The sequence below is a fragment of the Perca fluviatilis genome, chromosome 8 (assembly GCF_010015445.1).
Source record: "Perca fluviatilis chromosome 8, GENO_Pfluv_1.0, whole genome shotgun sequence".
Lineage (NCBI taxonomy): Eukaryota > Metazoa > Chordata > Actinopteri > Perciformes > Percidae > Perca > Perca fluviatilis.
The window spans coordinates 17,618,580-17,640,415 of record NC_053119.1 but is presented as its reverse complement, the minus strand read 5'-3'; the positions used below and the strand labels follow the sequence as shown (position 1 = coordinate 17,640,415).

The 21,836-nt window shown below is 41.1% G+C and overlaps 1 protein-coding gene and 1 long non-coding RNA gene across 4 annotated transcripts in view; one reads left to right on the top strand and one right to left on the bottom strand.

Moving 5' to 3' along the window:
* Positions 1-14,405, top strand: part of fbxl22 (F-box and leucine-rich repeat protein 22) — a 19,508-nt gene extending 5,103 nt beyond the window's left edge. The window contains exons 2-3 of the mRNA XM_039807414.1: positions 1,248-1,598; positions 14,277-14,405. Of these exons, the coding sequence (XP_039663348.1) occupies positions 1,248-1,596 (349 nt within the window). The 3' untranslated portion in view covers positions 1,597-1,598; positions 14,277-14,405. The remainder of the gene's footprint in view (positions 1-1,247; positions 1,599-14,276) is intronic.
* LOC120563321 lies at positions 1,367-21,836 on the bottom strand. Of its 3 annotated transcripts, none has more exons than XR_005639931.1 (3): positions 21,273-21,836; positions 21,077-21,180; positions 1,367-1,468 (listed from the first exon to the last, which is right to left on the bottom strand). It is a non-coding gene; the product is annotated as an uncharacterized LOC120563321 (long non-coding RNA). The 3 variants fall into 3 exon arrangements; XR_005639932.1 differs by lacking the exon at positions 1,367-1,468 and having other exon boundaries at positions 20,858-21,180; positions 21,273-21,431; positions 21,516-21,793; XR_005639930.1 differs by lacking the exon at positions 1,367-1,468 and having other exon boundaries at positions 20,858-21,180; positions 21,273-21,830.

Here is a 21,836-nt window from a genome sequence, read left to right as displayed (position 1 = left end):
CTGTGTGTGTGTGGGTGACACAAGAAGCTTTGGCAACAGTTTATTGAACGCAACATTTCTTTTTTAATATGTTAGTCCAGGCATTTTTACTTTCATGTTGTCAAACTACAATGTGAAGTTTAAAGCCCCAGAAAAGTTATATTTCTGAAACATTAACTGCTGCATGTGTGAATATGCAAAACTCAAAGTTTGGAAAAAAATATCCTAGGTTATTATATTTATTTAGAGTTTAACAATCAAACACACAAACAAAAACATCAAAAAACCTGCACAGAGTGAGGGGAGGTGCCATGAGAGTTTTTATTCCTGTCATGTGTACTCCCTTCCCTTCCACCTCCTCGTTTAGTTTTTTATTGGTTAATGTCAATACCATGCAGTCATATCGGCTCATATAGCCCCACATTGGCCCCATGTAGCAATGTAACAGGGCACGTGGATTGTCTGTGCTATCCCATGTTCAGAGGTTACTGGGGCACCACCCTCAACACTTGCAGGCAACTGGGATATGTTTGGCTCACATGTGGTAAAGTGGTAAGATTATGTAAGTCTTTATGTAATCCGCATCAGTGAATGTGAATGACATCCTCGATCCTTTGCCATCAGAGCGTTTGTCTGCCAGCTCTGTACTGCCGGCCTGACAGTAGGTTGCAGTGCACTCCTGATACCCAAACATAATGTAAACATGCATTTCACAGCAACAATTCACATTTATTGTTTTTTAGAAGTAATTCCTGTAAAAGTAGGCAGGTGAAAATGAATTTTTGTCATGCTACAATTCATCAAACATCCTGTAATTGTTCTCCACATTTCATTTATTCACAAAAGCTTTGTAGAGGACGGAAACACATGCCCAGTGGGACAGCATGTAAAGAAAAGATAGCTCGGTCTAGATATTAAACTGCTCTATCGTTAAACAGATCATGTTGCTGCCCTACAGTGGTGTTGTTTACATCTCATTCACACATGGCTCAGATCAGGTCTCCAATCTCTATTTTCTCCTCTGTTATCTGATTCTATCCAAAAGAAGACCTGAAAATAAGTTAGTCCAAAGCTGGTCTACGGTCTTATTAGAAATTCTTTGGACTAGTCCATCTCCCCCCCCCGCCCCCAATACACAAATGTCCTAAGGCGTGATGAGTAAAGAAGACACAGAATAGGTTGACTTGACCTGTACTAGTTGTACTCTATCACGTTTATGGAAACCTTTCATTGGTTAATGATGTAACTGACTGCTGTCTGTGCTACAGGTGTCCCAACCTGCTCTGGCTAACCCTGTCTGGCTGTGGACACATCACTGACCAGGATGTGATCTCCGTGCTGCAGAGCTGCAGGAAGCTGCGCCGCCTCCACCTGGAGAACTGCGTACGCATCACTGACTGCAGCCTGGAGGGTGTGGCGGCTCATGGACACAGTCTGGAGGAGGTGAAGGTGGACTTTTGCAGGAACATCACTCAGTCAGGGCTGCAGGCTGTCGGAGAGAAGAGGCCGGGCATTCAGCTGAGTGCAGAGAGGAGCGCTGATATGATCCCAGACAGCAAGCCTGAGGAGAGGGTGCCACTCAGGAGGACACTGCAGAAAGTCCTGCAGTTCTCCTGAAGGTAATATTTAATCAAGACTTAACTATGATGTCTTTGTTCAGATTTGTATCTATATTTAATAGAAGTGTATTTGCAGCCTTTTTTTTATACAACACCTGTTGAATATGAGTCTTCCTTACAAAGACATGCGCTTTTTAAGCTGTCTCTATTCCATGTATTCCTAACCAGGGAGAATTCAAGACACCCCCCCATAAAGTCTCATAGTGTACATTATACACGTTGCCTTATTAGTAACTCCTAATCAATAAACATTGAAATGGTACAATTATATGGTTCCTTTCTTAAATTTATAGTTTGTCACTTATGCTTATTCAGTTTCTTGCTAAGAGTTACGATTAGATGATCAATACCACTATCACATCTACATGGTAAATATGAAGCTACAGCAGGCTCGCTGTTTCCCCGTTTTCAGTCTTTATGCTAAGCTATGCTAACTGGCTGCTGGCTCCAGCTACAAATTGACCGTTCAGACTGGTAGGTGGCTATAAATGGTATGGATAAGCATATTTCCCAGAATGTCAAACTATTCATTTAACAGCATTTGATAATTTGATTAGAAATATCACACACTGTACCCCAGAGTAGTTATGCACACCTACACAGTAAAAAAGAACAGTGGCTGCACTGTGCTCCGTCTCTGTTATGACAAGACACGTAAGAGCTGGAAGGAAAGGTTCTCGGAGGGCAAAGTGGCCCTGTGACTGTGATTCGATTCCTGTTATATAAGATTGTGAGACATGAAAGTAGGTGAGTGTGTCTGTCTTTAAATGCCATGTGACAAATTGATTGCATGCTGCTGCTGCAGCAGGACGCTCCCCGTCCTATAGGTGCATCTCAGAAGAATGACAATAGTTTGGGTCAACTTAGTCTCGCTTTGCCAGACTCTCCTCCGCGGGTCTGGCTAGTCCACACAGCATTCCGGGATGCGATATTATGAATCCCACTATGGCCACGCCAAGACCCGCCCTTCAATAGCATTTATTGGCCAGGCGTCTATGAGAACGCAAGGTAACGTAACCCCGTTTGTTCAGGTCCTATCCCCTGACCAATCGGCTATCCTAACCAATCGAGCTGCTTCGTAGGGCGGGTCTTGGCGTGGCCATAGTGGGATTCGTAATTTTGCTTCCGGGATAAGAGAAAAAACGTGCTTTGGTTTATTGGCATTTCTTTAAACCAATTGCAATCGTCATGGGCAAAAAAAAGCAGCGGTGCCGCTGCAAAATAGCCTTGGGAAGGAACTTGTTTTGGAGGAACACGTGTACGTTCAAAAGTTGTTTTAGTTGTGCAACAGAAAACTCAGATTGGACAGACAGTCTAGCTAGCTGTCTGGATTTACCCTGCAGAGATCTGAAATTTTTTTAACCATAGTCCTCATAAATCCACCAGAGTTTAAAATGACAACACAAAGAAAACCAAAGGCAACGGATGTCCTGCCTAAATGAGTGAAATCTGGCTGAATTTCCGTCGGCAATGGAGCAATCCCGGAAGTGGAACGTCGAGGATATAGAATAGGGTCAATGTAATGATAGTCTATATCCTTGACGTTCCACTTCCGGGATTGCGCCATTGTGATCGGTTTAAAGAAATGCTAATAAACTAGAGCACGTTTTCCTCCCATCCCCGAATGCTATGTGTAGCCAGACTCTCCTCCAGCCCGCCTTGGAGGAGGGTCTGGCAAAGTGAGACTAACTTAATGAAGAACAAGCTCATTTCCATCCCATCAGATATTGTACCAATGTAGCAAATTTTCCATTTGAAACATCACAGTACTGTGTTTTTCTATTGACTGATTTTTTTTTTACTTAGTGTGTGTGGTTGTTTTTTTTACTTATCTATTAAATGTGTTAACTTTTTTCAATTTCTTTGTGATGGACAATAAAGTTTTTCTAATCTCTATAATGATCATCATCATGCAAAATGTTTTGGCTAAATTGCATTCAGTGACAACATAATATATCTGGGTAAACAGCGTCCCATTGCTAGTTGATCTGATTTGTGATATGTAATGAAACAAAATGAACATAGCTTGTGTTTGAAGTCTATTTGTTGGCCCTCCCAGCCCTGTGACAGGTTGGGTGCTTGGTTACATTAAACAGAAGGAGCTGAGAAATGTGGTTAGAGCGGTTTTGGCTACAGGATCAATTTCAAAAATTCCATTTAGCTAGTCATTAGACAAGCATTGAGAATACATTCAAGAGTAATTGTATCTATCTAGTGAAACTGAAAATTTGCATATTGAGTTGATAACAGTCAGAACACATTTGAATTAGATAGAATCATAATATGTACGCAATTTTCTCCTCATGATAGCTTTGTAGGTACACGGTATTCCTTTAATGCAACACACAATGGTGACAAAAGAAAGCCCCCATGGTTGGGTTAGGATACTATAGCATGTGCTTTTTTAATATAGCCTTCAGAGAAAGCCCCAAACCAACTAGATAAATATAACTCTGCTGGTTCACAGAGAGACACACAGGCTCACTGCTTAGAGGACAACAAATGCTATATAATTAACTATAAATATGTCTTAATAGCAAAGTGCATGCCAGAATAGACCGCTAAGATTTATGAGTTCCAGGTGGGGAGACTCCTGAGGTGCATCCGGCTGAATATGGGACTCAGCTCCAGACGTGTAACAACACAACTGTATCAAAGCGTAACTCCTCTGCCTCTTTACACTAGGGAGTAAGCAAGTTTAAAATAAAAAGATGACAATCTTGAAAGACCTGTTGCCCAGATGTCCTTAAAAACACTGCCTTTTACTGTGCAAGCTATTCAGTTTGAGGCCTTTTTGTTACCTCACCAATATGCGAGTAACATTGTATGACTCCTCATTTATGCAGCTCCTTCAGTTTATCTAAATTGAAAGTATTCAAGTCCAGCCTTCACTCTAATGGAATCCAGGGTAGTTTGTGTCTGAAAAGAGTGGCTACTTTGTTGAATATCATCCTTTTATACTGTAAGAGAAAGTCATACACCTCTTTCTGTGTGTGTGTGTGTGTGTGTGTGTGTGTGTGTGTGTGTGTGTGTGTGTGTGTGTGTGTGTGTGTGTGTGTGTGTGTGTGTGTGTGATTTGATATTTAAATTATTGTGCAGCAAACTTAATTCATTGCTATTCAAATGTCAAACATTTCATGAAATTCAAATGTTTTTTTTATGTTTTCTTTTTCATCTCCACTGGCACATTCAGATAGATTGCATCTTGTGTTGGTCCGTTTTATTTTACTATCCTCGGCCACGGTTGGTATGATTTTGCCGTACAAAGGATAGTTCATGAAAGAGCTGGTGTAATATAAATCCTCTAAGATCAAACATGGACGCCCACATGTGTCTGTCTCCACCATGGACTGCAAAGGGGCTTGAACTAGTTTAAGCCTGAGGTGAAACAGACTGGGTTGGATTATTATTATTATAATTATGTCTTCAAACAGACCACACTTTGCAATTATGTCCTTCTTTTATGAGAACAGTTCATGTTTTAAAAGTGCTTAAGTGGAATATTGTGCCAACAGATTTCTGGTTGAAGCAGATGAAACATTTTATGATCGGCTTCAGAAGACATGTTAGGATAAAAAGACAGACTTGTTTGATTTGCCTCAGGGGTGTTTCAGTTGCAACACTGTTGGATGTGATATTGCCGGTTTTCTCCTTTTCGTTTTCTATTATGTAACTCCACCACTTCTGCCAAATAATACACCCAACAGGTTCAAGTATTTGAAAGAGGTACATCATCAGTGCTGGAGTATTCAGATAAAAAAAAAAAAAAACACGTAAAAAAAAAGTATCAAAGTTTTGAGTTGGCTACTCAGAATGACTTCAGTCACTGTCATATATTGTATTACTATATAAATATTATATCATTATATTATTGGATTATTATCACTGATGCAATAATTTATAAGCAGCATTTTGATGTTGCAGCTGATTGAGGTTGTTTTGTATATGTTTGGGAAGTATAATCTGTAAAAATGTATCGTATTTGATATTAATTTGCAAAGTAACTGTGGATGTCAAATAAATATAGTGGAGTAAAAAGTACAATTGTCTGTGAAATGTAGTGAAGTAGGAGTATAAAGCAGAATAAAATGGAAGAGCTCATGTAAAGTAGCCTCGTATCTAAATTGCACGTTAGTACACTACTTGAGTAAATGCCATTGTACTTCATGGGCAAAATCTCATAACTAAATAAATGCTCAGCTTCAGATTACCTTCTGACCAAATCCACATCTTCAAGAATGGGCCTACGCTGGCACGTGGCTGGAAACATTGGAACTAAATGAACAGCAAAGTTTAAATTCTGTTCTCCATAGAATTGGGTAAAGGGATTGGTGAAATGTGTTACCCTTGCTCATTAGAATAACAAATTTCATTACAAAATTTCAGCCGAGGGAAACTCTCTAACTTTCTAATCATTTTAATTAGTTTCCCTGCTCTCGACAAGTGGCTTCATGTGGAAAGATGAGAGTCTATGTGGCTTTTTTGCATTTAGATTGGCGGACCAAATATGAAGGTAAATATGGTGCAATATGTGAGAGCTTGTAGACTTGATGTAAGTACATCTAGAATGCTGAATTTGAAGTCACAAAAAGAAAAAAAAACATGCAAGCTTGTTGAAAAAATCTGAATATGTATTTGCAATTTGCACTCGTAGAAAATGTTCACAAACTTGTGTTCTGAACACAATGTCAGCTGCAAACTTGTAATGCAACATTTACACATAATTTTTTTTTTCTTGAGTCCCTTTTCCATCACAACTTCAACTCTGATTACAAACCTCTCGAATCTGTCATATGCTTCACATATGTGCTCTCTTGCATGAACAAAGTGGCAAATCTGCGTGCCTCGACTTTTGCAACACTTCTTGCAATACTTTTGGTGCAAAACTAATTTGTACATGTGGACTTAGGCTGTGGAGCTCTGAGGGAACAGAGCGGAGAGAGCAGGCTCCATCCAGGGACTCAAGTAATAAAAAAATATATATATTATGAGTAAATGTTGCATTACAAGTTTGCAGCTGTCATTGTGTTTATGTAAATCATTCTACTCGTGTGAATATTTTTTTCCTGTGACTTCACATTCAGAACACAGGTGTGTGAACAAAAGTTCACATTTTTGTTCTGGAAGTTCTCACATCGTATTCTACAAGTGCTCACATCAAGTCTAGAGGCTCTCATATATTGCACCATATTTACCTTCATAGACCCATGCTTATTAGCTAAATTTTAATGGAGAGTAAGTCTATATTTTAATTATTTATTTATTAGTATAATTTTTATTTTAAAAAAGTATTTCTGTATGCTAAACCAGTTTCATAGCATGTGACAGTAGCTTATCATATTTGTTTGTATTTCTTTGAAGCCATTTACAAAGTAACATTACCCACAATGCGCCCGCTAACAGCTCTTTCAGTGTGTTATGCTAAAGCTGGTCTTTCTTTGGTTATGCCAAACAAAACCGTCTCTGGTTATGCTCATGGATGGTTATGCTAGTAGCGGCTAATGTAGTTAGCCTCGAGCTGCTAGCCACAAGCGATGAGATGAGGAGCAAGATAAAGAGGCCTGGTAAGCTAATTTCTCTCTTAACTCCACACCCCGAGTTCATTTTCATTTTCAAACTTGTAGTCTTCAGCCCCAACCAAAATACTTTATAGAACTTTTTCCACATATGCAGTAACGTTACTTCCCAAGACCTGTTAAAGGTGCAATATTTAATACTGACAGCTAGTGTTTAAAATAGTTACTGCAGTTCAAATTCAAAATAGTGGAGAGAGTCGTCTCCCCCGCCCCCACCTCCCCAGACTCGAAGTTGACGTTGGTTGCCAGGCTGAGACCACAGCATCCATAGTTTTGCTTTGCCAGACCCTCCTCCAAAGCGCGCTGAAGGAGCATCCACAACAATGTTGCTAGACGCTTGTCTAACATAGCCAGACATTACTCCACAGCACAGCAGAGTAGCTAACGTTAGATGCTGGCTATATTGACAGTCATAGAAGCCCGTGCTCACGTGGAGCTCTGTACCCCACTGACAGAAACACTTTTCCGGCTTAGAATTACAGTAGGAACCGCTAAAAACACAACTTTGCAGCCCTCTCCACCCGACGGACAATTCTAAGCTGTCTCCATCTTTCAAATACATCTCCAATATTTACCCGGGGTTTGTTACGTCTCTGGTCACGCAACTGTTAGAAACATGCCAGGGTTTTTCAGGTCGGGTAGAATTTATCTTCGTTGATCCCGTTTGTTTGTTTGCTGCTTTCATGGCTGTAGGCCTACTTATGTTACAGCTGTAGCGCGCTGGGTTTAAGTTTTTACAGGTATATCTGGCAACCCGGCCTGGCTGACAAACTTGGCAGTTGATAACAACACACAGGCCAAAACACCAACAGAAATTCTGACACGGAACAGAAATTTCAGAAGGAGAAAATACTGGCATTTGCATTGTTTTCAGAAAAGATAGTATTTCAACTTAGCATGTTTCCTTAATATCTGATGATGTATTGGGGTCATTTTTTTTATTTTTACAGTAAATATATTACATATTGGACCTTTAACTTGTAGACTGTGATGTGTAAATAACCTAACCCTAATGCTTTATTAAAATTTAGTTCCCCCTAATTTAAAATTGTACATCAGACCACAATAACTAATAATTAAAAAAGAAGCTTCAGCAGAAGGGAGAAAGGAAAAGGAAAAGAGGGAGGGTTTGTGGTTTTTGGTTTTTGGAGTACTTTGTGAGTCTGTGACTGAGTCCATGTCCAGGGCCAGACTCGGGGTCATGATTGCTGATCATTGGATATTGTACTCTATCTAACCTCCAGGAGAGCTTTAATGCCATTCAGCACTCTTTCCGAAACCTTCAGCTACTTTTAAACTCTGGAAAAACTAAGTGCATGCTTTTCAATCGATCGCTGCCCACACCTGCTTCTCTGACCAGCATCACTACGCTAGACGGGTCGGAATTAGAATATGTGGCAACTTATAAATACTTAGGTGTCTGGTTAGACAGTTCCCTCTCCTTTCAGACCCACCTCCAATCTAAAAATAGGTCTAGAATCGTTTTTTTATTCTGTAACAGGGCCTCATTCACTCATTCCGCCAAACTTGTCATGGTGAAAATGACTATCGTACCAATTCTAGATTTCAGTGATGTCATTTATAAAAATGCCCCAAACTTCCTCCTGAAAAAATTGGATGTGGTGTATCACAGTGCCATACTTTTTGTCACCAGAGCCTCATACAATACCCACCATTGCAACCTCTAAGCATTAGTGGGCTGGCCCTCGTTACATATCCAGCGATTATCTCACTGGTACCAACTAATTTACAAGTCCTCGCTAGGCAAAACCCCGCTGTACCTAAGATCACTGATCACCATAGCTCTACCTACGCTCAAGCAGATACATCTCTTTAGTCACTCCTAGAGTTTGTGTAGAAATACTTCCCCATTGAGTCTAGTTTTAAATGACATTTCAGTTCTGTGCTTGTTGCATCCATGTACGTCAACGCCTGTATGTGTGCTATCTTGTCTGTCCTCGGGGCCAGTCTGCAGATGGAGAGACTATTTTGATCATGTAGAAGAGCTTTGAAGCCCCTCTCTTTCCTAGGATACTTTATTCTCCATATTTCCTGCTGAAGTAACTCAAACGCTTTTTGCTTAAGGTCTCAGTTGTAAATTATTGAGAGAGCTGTAGTCTTTCTAAATTATATATATAATCCTAGGTATGATTATTCAAATCCAGGATGCACACAGGATTACATTTTTATTTTAATCCTTCAATGCTGGTTTCTTTACATAAACCTGAGAGCTAAGATTTGTCTCCTTCTCTGCACACACATACTGATATTGTGTAAGGTGTTGAAATGAGATGAGTCACGTAGCAGAAAAGGAGATACAGTAAAGAGGGATGATGCAGAGCAGCATCCTTGCAGGGGAAAGGAGAAGGCCGGCTCAAGGACCCATGGAGTCCAGGGAAGCAACAGTCAGTGCGATTACATGCAGTTAAAAATAACGATACCCCGGTTACAGCTGTGCATGTAAACGAACTGGAAGTTTCTGTCGGTCACAATATGACAGCAACAACAAAAAAACAAAAGGCAGAGGAGCTGCATCACAGAGGTTTGACTCAATTGTTGACAGTCTCTCACCTCCCACTTCCCCATGCTGTGAAACCACATTGAGATTGTGAGCTTGACTGAATGTACACTTTGTCCTGAAGTTAAATTTGAAACGTTTGCTAGTGAATGAGTGAACTGAGAATGGAAATTCAAATGCAGATGCAATGTTTTTATTCCACATTGTGCTGGCATTGTGCAGACTCAGTTTCCACATATTATTGTAGTGCGGCTTCCTTCCTATCTCCCAGAAAGCAAACCAGTCTGACTAAAAAGGGAGGTCTTAAGTAATCTGATCACCACACTAATGGCATCTAGAGATAAATGCCGGCTTTCATTTTCTCATGGATTATATTCAGCGCTAGTATGTCTCTCAATTTATTATGTTGCAGATTAAAACAGACCACAGATTATTGGAAATTTCTTGCAAAATGTAATGTGAGGTAAATACGGCCACCTACATTTGCTGTTATGTTGTCATTTCAAATTAAACTGTTCCAGATTGGGTTATTGACAGACCACAGAAAGCTCCAGAAATCAACCTATTTTCATAACAATATGTATTTATGCACGCATTTCTCTTTCTCCCTCGATACTTTTGGTTTGAGCTAATCATTCCAAAATTGATTTCCCTGTGGTTCTTAGCTAACTTGTTTTGGCCCTAGGCACACGCGAAAAAGGAGGCAAGAGCACACAGAAGTGGGGCTACTGCTCCCCTGTGAGCCAGAGGATGGGTCTATTTGTGGAGCTATTTCTGTTTCCGTCTGTCAGAGCATCCACAAAGGCTGCTGAGTGCTGGCCAGATCGCATGTGAGGCAGTAACAGGAGCAATAAAGGGGAAGACAGTGAAGACACTGATGATGCTTTTTGGCTGGGCTTCAGGCAAGGACAGAATCAATGCAGTGCAGGATGTGAAGGAGCACACTGAGCTGATATCGTACACCGTGTGCTGTTTTGCTTGTCCCCCATGTGGACTGTTAATTAGACAGGCAGTGTGAGGGCCCTGTGTGTCTGCTGTCGATCATAGCCTCTACAGAGAGGTTGCATACTTGGACCAGGCTTCCTATCCAACTGGTCACACTCTGCAGGGGATGTAGGAGGACGAGCCAGCCTCCTCTGACATTAGCATGGATGGAGGACAGAGCAGCAGATGACATGTGCAGATAGGAGTGGGAGGCTGAATGAAGCACGCTTGTGAGTCTCAGCATGGGCACATGGGCACATGCTACTTATAATGACAGGCTTTCAACTTGAGTTCATAATGCGTTTACTCTTTTGTTGTCAGCGCTCAAATTGCAGAGGGAACATGGATGGAAAGGATTAGAAACACAGAGTGCAGTATTCTAACCTCAGTGAATGTAGCAGCATCAGGCTAATCTTTCACTTCACTGTCTCTAATATGTTCTATTAGACGTCAGCGGTGAACATGCGTGCGCTCTGGTATGTTGCAAAGGTCAATTACCCCCACTTTCTTTATTACAAGGCAGACTGTAGAAACAACCATCCAAATGCAAACATACTTTCTGACTCTATTAAAAAAGTTGTTTCTAAAGTAGAATGTGAAACTGACCTAATCAAAACTATGTGAATGGAGCCTCAATGTGACATTAACCTGTCTCTCTGACATGATTACTGTCCAGACCTCTGAACCTGGATGTGAACTGATCAAATCTCTATTGGTCCAACAAGCTTTGGTTTAGCCCTGCTCAAACAGATCATCAGACATTATCATTATCGTTCTAGTCGTCTTGAGGAGTGGAAGAAGTATCCAGATCCTTTACTTAGTGAAAGTACTAATCAGATGTACTGCATGTAACATCTTACTTATTATTATCAGTCAAATGTACTTAAGGTATACTATATAAAAATACTAAAGCTGAATGACCACTTGTATAATGTATCCCTGATTATTATCAGGGATACATTATACATTATAGGTGACTTGTTGTCTTTAGTCAAGGTTGAGCTCATGTGAACTACTTATAACGTGTGCAGTATATACATTGTGCAGTTTAACATGTAAAAACTTAAGCCATTATTTTGCAGAGCAGTAAGAATATTTCTGTTTTCAATTTAAATACCTTTTCAAGAAATGAGTGTCTCTATCTTAAACAATAAAGAATAAAACCGGTTGCAGCACCAGTTCATTCTAATTATAGAAAAGTTGATTTAAGAAAATTTAAGAAGCAAGTTGATCGGCATCAAAAACTAAAACTAAAATGACTGGATAAGAGGGACATTTGTCAATGAACAATGCATAATGTTTAAGAAGCTGATCACATGTTTGGTTTGATGATAATAATATGCAAAAAAAAAAAAAAAACATAGCCGGCATGGAAAACGTTGTGGAGTAAATAGTACAATATTTCCTTCTGAAATGTAGTGGAGTAGAAGTAAAAAGTAGCATTACATGGAAATTCTCAAGTAAAGCACATGTACCTCAGAACTGTAAGCACAGTACTTGAGTGAATGTAGTTACTTTCCACTACTGGTCATCTTCACTGTACAACAAAGCAACCTGACACATCTCATGGTGAACCCTGGGACCTCTGAACTCATTCAGATGAGTTCCTGCATGATATGTGTTCAGCTGTTACGTTTTAGCTGACTCTCCGTTAATGTTCTCTGGCAGGTCAGGCTTCGACCTCACATTTCACATTGTGTCGAAGCCAAAGGTCAGGTCAGGTGTTGTAGGAATAGCTAGGAGGTCTTTCTGGTCAATACCTTCCTGTAGAAGCTCAATGGAATGGAAAGGGACTTATGTATGCCACAAATTCAGTAGCTCCCTATTGTATTTCAATAATTGTTGGCCAATGACATGATGGGAAAAGAAGTAACATGCTTGAATGAATGAAATGACTTGGCCTACATTTAAGGCACTTAAACGTTCCTTGTGGTTTGAATGAAATTGTAGAGACATTTGGTGTCAACATCCAAGAGTTTTTTTCTGGGATACTATTACTCACTGAGTAAATTTAAAACACCAAGTTCAATAAACAAATGTGTAGTCGTGCTGACAGTTTGTGTTCATAGTTTGAGTCCACAGATTAATTTCTGACATGCCACTGAGTATTTACTCTTTCGCCAATGGAAGCTTTGCAGTCTTCACCGGTTCAGAGTAAGTAGCTTAGTCCATCTACGTGTACTTTAAATGCAAAAGGCAGACCTCCTTTTCTTAGATTATTTTTGGGGGCATTTTGCCTTGATTCCTAAAAGTGTAAAGAGATGGACAAGAAATGTTGGGAGCAAAAGAGAGAGTGGGGGTGACATGCAGCAATTAGATGAGAAGATTGATACCATTTTCCTATTTGTTCGTTAACAGGCTACAGCCCCAGCTATTTAGCTTAGATTTGCACAAAATCTAAGCTCTGTCTGTCTCTTCTGCCTGGCTCTGTCCAAATATAACAAAGTCCGCCTACCAGCAGCTCTAAAGCTCACCAATAAATACGTTATATCTTGTTTATTTAAACCTTACAAAAACTGAAGTGTAAAAATGTCAATTTGTTAGTTTAGGGACCGTTATGTGCTGGACTATGGCTGGGAGCAGTAACTCCACTGAGTCACCGCTGGTTGCCTGGCAACTGCTCCAGGCCAATAAATAGTCTAATGTATAATTTTAAAGCAGATTTTGTTGCCTTTGGACTGAGCCAGGCTAGCTGTTTCCACCTGTTTCCAGTCTTTATGCTAAGCTAAACTAACCGGCTGCTGGCGGTAGCTACACATATTTACCATGCGGACATGAGAGTGGTATCAATCTTATAACTCGCGGTTTCCATAAAAAGTTGAATAATTCCTCTAAATACATTATATAGCCAACCTGGAAACTGTCAGTAAAATTCAATATGATATTTCTAGTAGATGCTTAAGAAAAACTTCATTCATCTCATAATCTTAATGCCGTTACATTTATTTACTCTTAAATGAATAGTACATTTAAACATGACAAACGGCAATATACACTGAATCAGCGCGAGTCCTCTACATGTGTGTGGAGTGAGAGTTAAGTCACAGCAGGGTGAGGAAATGTCAGTCAATCCATAGGCAGCTTGGGCCAGAGCTCATGTTTTCATAACACAACAGAAGAACAGAAAAGCTCCACTGAGGCCAAGGACAATGAGAGGTCGCTGTGTGTTAAGCACCAGCAAGTGCACAATCACTTTACATCTCAAGTGTTTCCGTATCAGGTGCAAGAGACAAGTTAAGATACACAGCATCAGTTGTTATACAACTGGGGATTACTGGCTGTGCTTCTTGCATTCCTCTTTGCATATTACTCCTAAATTGGTTACTGTACACCTCCACTATCAGATAAATCTGTTAACGAGATGCCTTTAAAATGAGATGACGTAATTTCTGGTCCAGTCATTCGTTTTGTAAAATGGAAGCACAAAATTCCATTCAGAAATACGCACAAATCCAATTGGTTGCTCTTTAAAAAAAAGAAGAGGCTAATACAAACACACTAATGCATGTTCGCTCCACACATACATTTTGCACATACACATAATTGTACACAAACTCATTGACTTGCTGACAGCCCCCACCCACTCTCTGTTTGTCTTAGCTAAGAAATACCAGCTCCTTGGGCTCAGCCATCTGTGACACTCTGAACCTGCTGACCTTGTGGAACAGCAAACCCGCAAATTAGGCTAAAACCTTTGGCTGAAACCTGTCCTCCTGAGGATCAGATGTCGGACTCAATGTGCTGGGCTATGCTTTGAAGCTATTTCTATTTCGTTCACACCTCTTTACCGTCATAAGTATGTGTCAGAGAGGTACGTTCCATTCCATAAAAACCTCAGTTTATGTTAGTTTCCATTACATCGTATATCTTCCTTACATAAATATATGATTTCCTCTACCTGCTTCTCAAATGTTAGAGCATTATTTTGATTTGCAACATGCTGCTGTTATCCTTTCCAAAAAGTTACACACAATCTCAATTTAAGTTTTTTTTTATTTATTTTTTTTTATCTCAGAGTAAGTAGAGAAGCTGTATCTGGAAAAATAACACACAATCCCGCTACATAGTCACAATTGTAATGCCGCAGAAAGGATTGACTTAACTAATTCTCCAACCAACACAGTATGAAATGAGCAGAAGTAGAGTCACATGCAGGAATATGTATATAATGGCTTTATTCAAATGTAGTGCTTTATTGGGACAGAAAACATTTTTGACTTTGAAAAGTCTTGGGGCTTACAGCAAAGGAAGATTTAGTGCAGGATAAATGGTTGTAATGTTGAGTGTCCTTGACTGGCTTAGTTTGTGGTTACACATAATTAGCTGAGTGACGATCAAATTGTTTAACCAGGATCCCGCTAAGCTGAGCTCCAACCAATGTTGCGTGAATTCAGACCTTCTTGGAAAGTTGATGGGCCACGTGGGAGGCTTGAGCTAAAATTAGGGTAACTGAGTAACTGACTACGAGATTTGTGCCCAAAGTCCACAGAATACCCCTTCACCACCACCACCCTCCCCCCTGTCACCACTACTCTTTAGGCTGTTGGCAGATTCATTTGTGATTGTCCTAGTTAATGTCTCTGGAGAGATGGAGGTAAACTTACGCAATTGCTCCTATCCAGAAAACCTGGAATTTTCCATACTTTACACACAAAGTTCACAGACCAGGTTAGTGTCCATTAAAAGGAGGATAAGGGGGAACATGTTTGGCTTGTAATCTACTATAATGGAAAATAATGCACTATATCATGAATAGGGTGTCATTTCAGACAACGTCCTGGCGTTGTGCTTACTGTCATCGCTTTCAGGGACACTTGAATGGAACAAAGCCAACATTAATGTTATCAATTACACCCTTGATTTACCTGCTGTGAGAGTCTGTGTGAGAAAGGTCTAAGCTGTGTCTGAATGAAGACATGTAGTTTTACAAAATGTCGCTTATAAAGGGACCAGTGATTGCAGTGTGCGTGTACTTCTTGTATTGCAATGTTATTGATAATTTTTAACCATTGCATAGCCCTACTGAGGTGTTGTGGGTGAGCACATGGCTAGTCTGGTCTCTTAAAACACCCATTTTCTCAGGCCACCAGACTTATCGCCTAAATATGGGGTCACAGGCCTGGGAATGTAGTCTAAATAAAGATAGCAGAAAAAGGTCTTCTTATTATCATATTAACTACGATGAATCATCCAGCCCTTTCTTCTTCTTGACTGTGAGAAAAAAGCCCTGTGGCACACTGCTGCTCACGTCATATTTGTTCTCTTCTTCAGCCTCATGGTGTCTTTATTTAGGTAACAACAGAAGATTCACATTTTTCAATTTTTTTTTAAAGCTAAGCTGTATAAAATGTAACCAAATATGCCTATAGCAAGAAATGCTGTGAATCATGCGTTCCTGTGCATGCAGAATTTTCAACGTATGAAGCACTGAGAGCAGATCCTATGAAGTCATCATGCTAAAGATCACATGGAGGAAGGATGCGGATGTTTGCACATGTGTTCACTTGTGGGCATGACAGGATGACAAGAGAATTAGATGATGGGGGGGGAGAGTTCACTGAAGGAATTAGGAAAGGGAGTGTACGTGAGAATGGGTAGTGAGGGGGCCGGAACAGGATTAGTTCTGTATGTAGAGTGATAGAAGGTGTGTGTGTGTGTGTGTGTGTGTGTGTGTGTGTGTGTGTGTGTGTGTGTGTGTGTGTGTGTGTGTGTGTGTGTGTGTGTGAGACAAAGTTGGGGGCAGGGGAGTAAGAGTGTGTCACGTGTATGCCAGAATAAGCACAGAGCTGCACAGGGGCGATCTCTGGACACAGCAGCAGCACCAGCAGCAGCAGCAGCACCAGCAGCAGCAGCAGCAGCAGCAGCAGCAGCAGCAGCAAGTCAGGAGCAGTCAAATTTGACTTGTTTGTGACACTGATAAAGTGAAGTAACGTAGACAGAATAAAAAGATAGAACAAAAAATATCTTAGGTTACCCTGTGCATTTGAGGTTAACAATAGTCCTGATATAATGGTGTTTATCAGTTAAAGTTGATTGAGAGTGTGTCACGTGTATGCCAGAACAAGCACAGAGATGCACAGGGGTGATCTCTGGACGCAGCAGCAGCAGCAGCAGCAGCAGCAGCAGCAGCAGCAGCAGCAGCAGCAAGTCAGACCTCAGTCCCTCAGGTCCTTCATGCTCCTTCCACATGTACTTTCTGTAGCAACCACTCTTTGACACCTTTCCTCCCCCTCGGCTTATCTAACCTAACCCCCCATGCTTTACTCTTGCATGCTCTTACGTAGGATGGCTTTACTGTAAATGTATGTTGTTGAAAGCCATTATACATGTGCTGCCTCATTTCTGCCCATGCATACAAGCAGGAGTAGGTGTCTTATGGGTCAATATAGGATACAGTCATCACTTAAAGAGCCATCTTGGTGTTCCTGTTTCAAAAGGATGTGATGGAGCAGAAGCAACTCCTCTCTGTGGCCTCGTTGAATCTCAGCACTGCTCTTCTAAAAAAGGCTGGAGAGATGCCAGGTACTCTTTTTACTTGAAAAGGTTGGGATGACATCCAAACAAAAGAGCTATAGTCCTAATGTGGGCCTCACAATGTTATGCAAGTGTATGACTGCAGGAGCATAATAATAAAAAAAAAATGCATAAAGCCCATGTTGAAGCTTTTCTGTTCCAATTGGTGAGGAAAGCAGAAAGCCACACCTGGGGCAGGGCCAAGGACACGTGTTAGCCACAAACAACCCCCGCTATTAAAGATCTGTTCTACAGTAGATGGAAATTTCTGAGGTCGGACTCTTAACCAAACTGTAAACTAACTCTAAATGGGTGACTAATGCATGTCTGCTGTTCTGCTACAGCAGTGAGGTGAGCCTATATGAGGCATCTCAAGGTGGAACTGCACTCTGACATTCTGCCTCCTGCAACGATTAGTACATTAATTGATTACTTGACAGAAAATGTATAATTTTATGCCAAACATTTGCTTCCAATGAACATTTTATACAGTTTTCTAATGTTTTATAAACTAAACAATTAATCGAAAAAATAAGCAGATGAATTGATTGTGAGAAGAAACGTTAGTTGCAGCCCAAGTTCAGAACTTGTTCAGAACTTGTGTCTGTGTAAGTGTTTGACATGCTTATTGCTATAAACTATAGAAGAGTCTCTCTTATACAGACCTGTCTTTAATGTTCTTAAAAAAAACAAGTTCAGTTAGTTGCTAAAACTCGATGATAAGGTGAAAAATCTGGCATAAAATTACACAAAGTTCACAGTGCACAAGCCGGCATTGCATGATTTGGTGGTATTGTAATTTACGAGTCATACAGGTTCATTAAACCCAAATGTGACTTGTTTGTGACACTGATCAAGTGAAGTAGCTAACGTAGTAAGGAATAAAAAGATAGAACAAAAGGTATCTTAGGCATTTGAGGTTACAATAGTCCTAATATAATGGCGTTTATCATTTAAACATCTCTTCAAACCTTTAAAAGTACACGTGTGATGCTGTCTGTCTGAGCATGCCTGTGATGAAGTTTCAGGTCAAAACTCTGCTATGGAAGCGCTATGATCATCAACTCTTCTCTAAGTGAGGTTGGATGGCTGCCTACTAAGAAATTATCAGCCCATATCGCATCACTTCTAGATAGGATCTCACACTAAAACACCCACATAATGATCCCATAAAAGTGCTAGCAGAGGGAGCGTGGGTAGTTCTACATTGGACATAGATTTGGCGGCTAGCCTGTTGTCAGCAGCTCTCCACAGGGAGCTTCAAGTAAAGACTTGGTCAACCTATCAAGAAGGGTCTGTCTCATGTCTGCATGTAATGACTACCCAATTTTGTGCTTATGTCACACCACGTGATCACAAACCTTAGATGAATAGATACAATGGCAGAATAGAGTGAGTGGAGCGCATGTCTGAGGTTCACTTTTTTTTTATCTCAGAAATCCCCTTATGTAACCCTAACCTTGACATTAAGATTATATTATACTGCTACTAGCTCAAAATGTTACATCATCTGAAATTTGTTGACGGCAGTCTTTCTTAAAAGACCTTTTAAAAAAAAGAAAGAAGTGGAAACCAATACTGAAAATAAAATGGTTTCTGTAATATGCACACTGGCCCCAAGTTCCAGCCAGGTAAAGGAATTATTCAATGTGCGAAGGTAATGCTCATGGTGAGCTCACAGTCCTCTGCATCATGTGTAGCTCTCCTCATCTGTGTGTGGAGAGCGCAGGCTGGAGCACTTACATAACCCAGTTAAAATATACCCCAGTCACATGTAACGTTCAGTCCTGCAGATAGATATCCCACTGTCGCTCGAGCTGTTTGGCAGCCGTTCAGACATTAGAGAGCGTCGTATAAACACACACACACACACACACACACACACACACACACACACACACACACACACACACACACACACACACACACACACACACACACACACACATGTGAACTGTGTGGAAAAATAGTCAGGGAGCTTTCTCTCTGAGTTAAGCGCATGTGACTAAGCAGAGCTGGACTGGGAAGAAGCCACAAAGGAAGAGAGGGAGGGTAAATGACGGGGTGCCGGAAGTCCAGCCCTTTAAAGTCAGAAAAATGCGCCCAGTATCACTTCTCCTCTGACTACATAACCTCTAACACTAACTCTAAATGCTATTGGCTGCGCCTTGACACACACAACTGTGCCCCCCCCCCTCACACTGCTGCAGCATGCCCACACTACGTGCAGTCACATTTCTGGTGTGTGGGTGGGGTTAACTCGACTGAAGGAGCATTTACTGTAACAGGATGAAATATCTGGAGGAGTGAGCTACACTAGAGAGAAGTAGAAGACACGTTTTCTAACCAAGATTAACAAGAGTTACAGAGTCCAGACTCAGGGAATCTTTGCCCAAATTATGCAAGAAGAACACTTGTTTAGACTGTAAGAATCAGTCCATGACGATTTCAGCTTTTCTGTTACTGTAATGTGGAACAAAATGTGGACATCATTAGGAAATAAGGGCATTTGGAGTGTGCTGAAAACTTTGAGTCTGAGATTCCACTAGATTGATGTGTGCAATAAGGTTTTAATCTATTGTAGAAGCAGACATGCTCAATTTATTTCAAGACTAGAGGTGACTCGAACAGCTGCTCCAAGGCCTTAAACTGTACAGGAAAAATGATGTCATCTTATCAAAGCTATGAATCGCTGCAAGGACCCAACAGCAATTGTGTCCAGGCAGTGCATGTGTCTTTAAGGTCTGATCCACACTGTCATGGCTCACGTTTCTGTGCCCTGCAGCACAGTTGTAATGTGAACAATACTGTGGAAAAGCCCGCTGATTGGTGTCCCAATGTAGAGACGTACTGCACGGTGAATAGCCTGCACACACACTCTGGCAGACACACACGTCACTATAGCTCCAGATTTGGGTACAGGACAGCTTACGGCCTGGGTCCACCCAGCTGAGTCATATGCACAGCTCATTGCATGGGACAGCTGTTAGTAAGATAAGACACACACAAACATGATCCCTGCCAGCAGCACCCAAACACTCTCACATACTGTATAATACACCCGTATCCACTTGCAGCATACTTGCAGGTGTGGACACGTTCTCTCACTATACAGCATGCTGGGTCAACTGAGGCCATCAGCAAGTGCTCCACACTCAGTGAATGTTTTCAGTGGCTAGCATTAAACATGTCACCCTGTTTGAAAATGAGAAACAGATTTTGCAATACTGGAAATTGTACACACATGCATGAAACCCTCAACAGCCCCACAGGGCTTCCAAACTTGCTTGGTTCATAGGGTGAGGTGTGGCACCGATGTTCACCCATGCACCTGTGATTCTAAAAGGGTGGGTTAGGACAGATGTTCAGTGTATGCCCTATACCAAAGTGGGCGTTGGATTCTGATTTGGCTTTTATTTTTTATGAATGAACGCGAGAGACATCCAGTCTCTGTGGGATACAGGATCAGCCAGCCTCTCTGACAAATTGAAAATCACAGTGCCAGTTTGTGTTGTGTGACTCATCCTGGATCCTAACAGGAGCATGCACAGATAAAAGAGTTCCCTTTGTGAGGAGATTGCAAATTGCTGCTGCTGTTGTTCTTTATGTGGATGACTAATTGCAGCACAACTGAATGGAGCCGGATTATTGGAAAAACATAAACGTTCCCAGAGATCACACAGAAGATTTAATGAAACATTTAGAACAATCTGCGGTTTTAACACTGAAAACCACTTTTAACAAAAGACAACTGAGAAGCTGTGCTAATCTGTTAAATAAAGACACTGTTTTCTCTACATTGTACAATCTGTGCAGTTTAAAGTGCATTAAATATCTCTTTGATCCCAAAAAAATATAGATAAATAAGTGGATGAGGCATACTCAACAGTGACATGGGAGCCTTGAAGACAAAAAAGGGAAATGAGTTTGCTGGGAATCTTTAGGAAGCTCTCGGTCGTCACAAAGTCTGGGGTCGCCGGAGGACCTGGGCCTGGGGAGCAGAACGACAGGATACTGTTTATGGGATGTTTAATAGATTGCAGCAGCTCACAGGACAATTAAAATTCAACATTAGTGGCTCACTGTGCCAGCAGGCGTGTCGCCTCAATCGGCTTTATGGGTGCTCTGATGTCTGTGGTGGTGCATTCTTCCCAGCAGGATGTGATTTAAGGCACAGCAGCAACGAGTAAACCCACTGTTAGGACATTGGGCTGCTGGTGCCCTTGGCCTTCCTGCTCCTCCCTTTGACAGCAGCACATAAAACAAAAGTAGCCACATACGCTCTCCCATGATCATCTGCACAAAATGCTCTTAGAATATAATTACCATGGTGTAGGCACATTATAGAAAGCACAGAAGACAGTCCAAGACGTCCATTTCCATTTTATGTCAGACAGTTTTGCACCCAGTTGTTAAAACCGTGTTTGGCTCCGTTAACATCTCACAATGTGTTGTTTAAATTCTGCCTGTCCTCGTTGTCAAATGAGGGTGCCGAAGAGAGGAGGCCGGTTATGCTTTTTGTGGGTGGGTGTCTCCTAAACGCACGTGATCACGTTTACTGCTCAAGGCTTTGTGACTCACTGGCTCCAGGCTCAGGATCCTCGTCTGGCCTCTGAGTGCTCCTAATCACCAGCTCAGGCAGTCAAA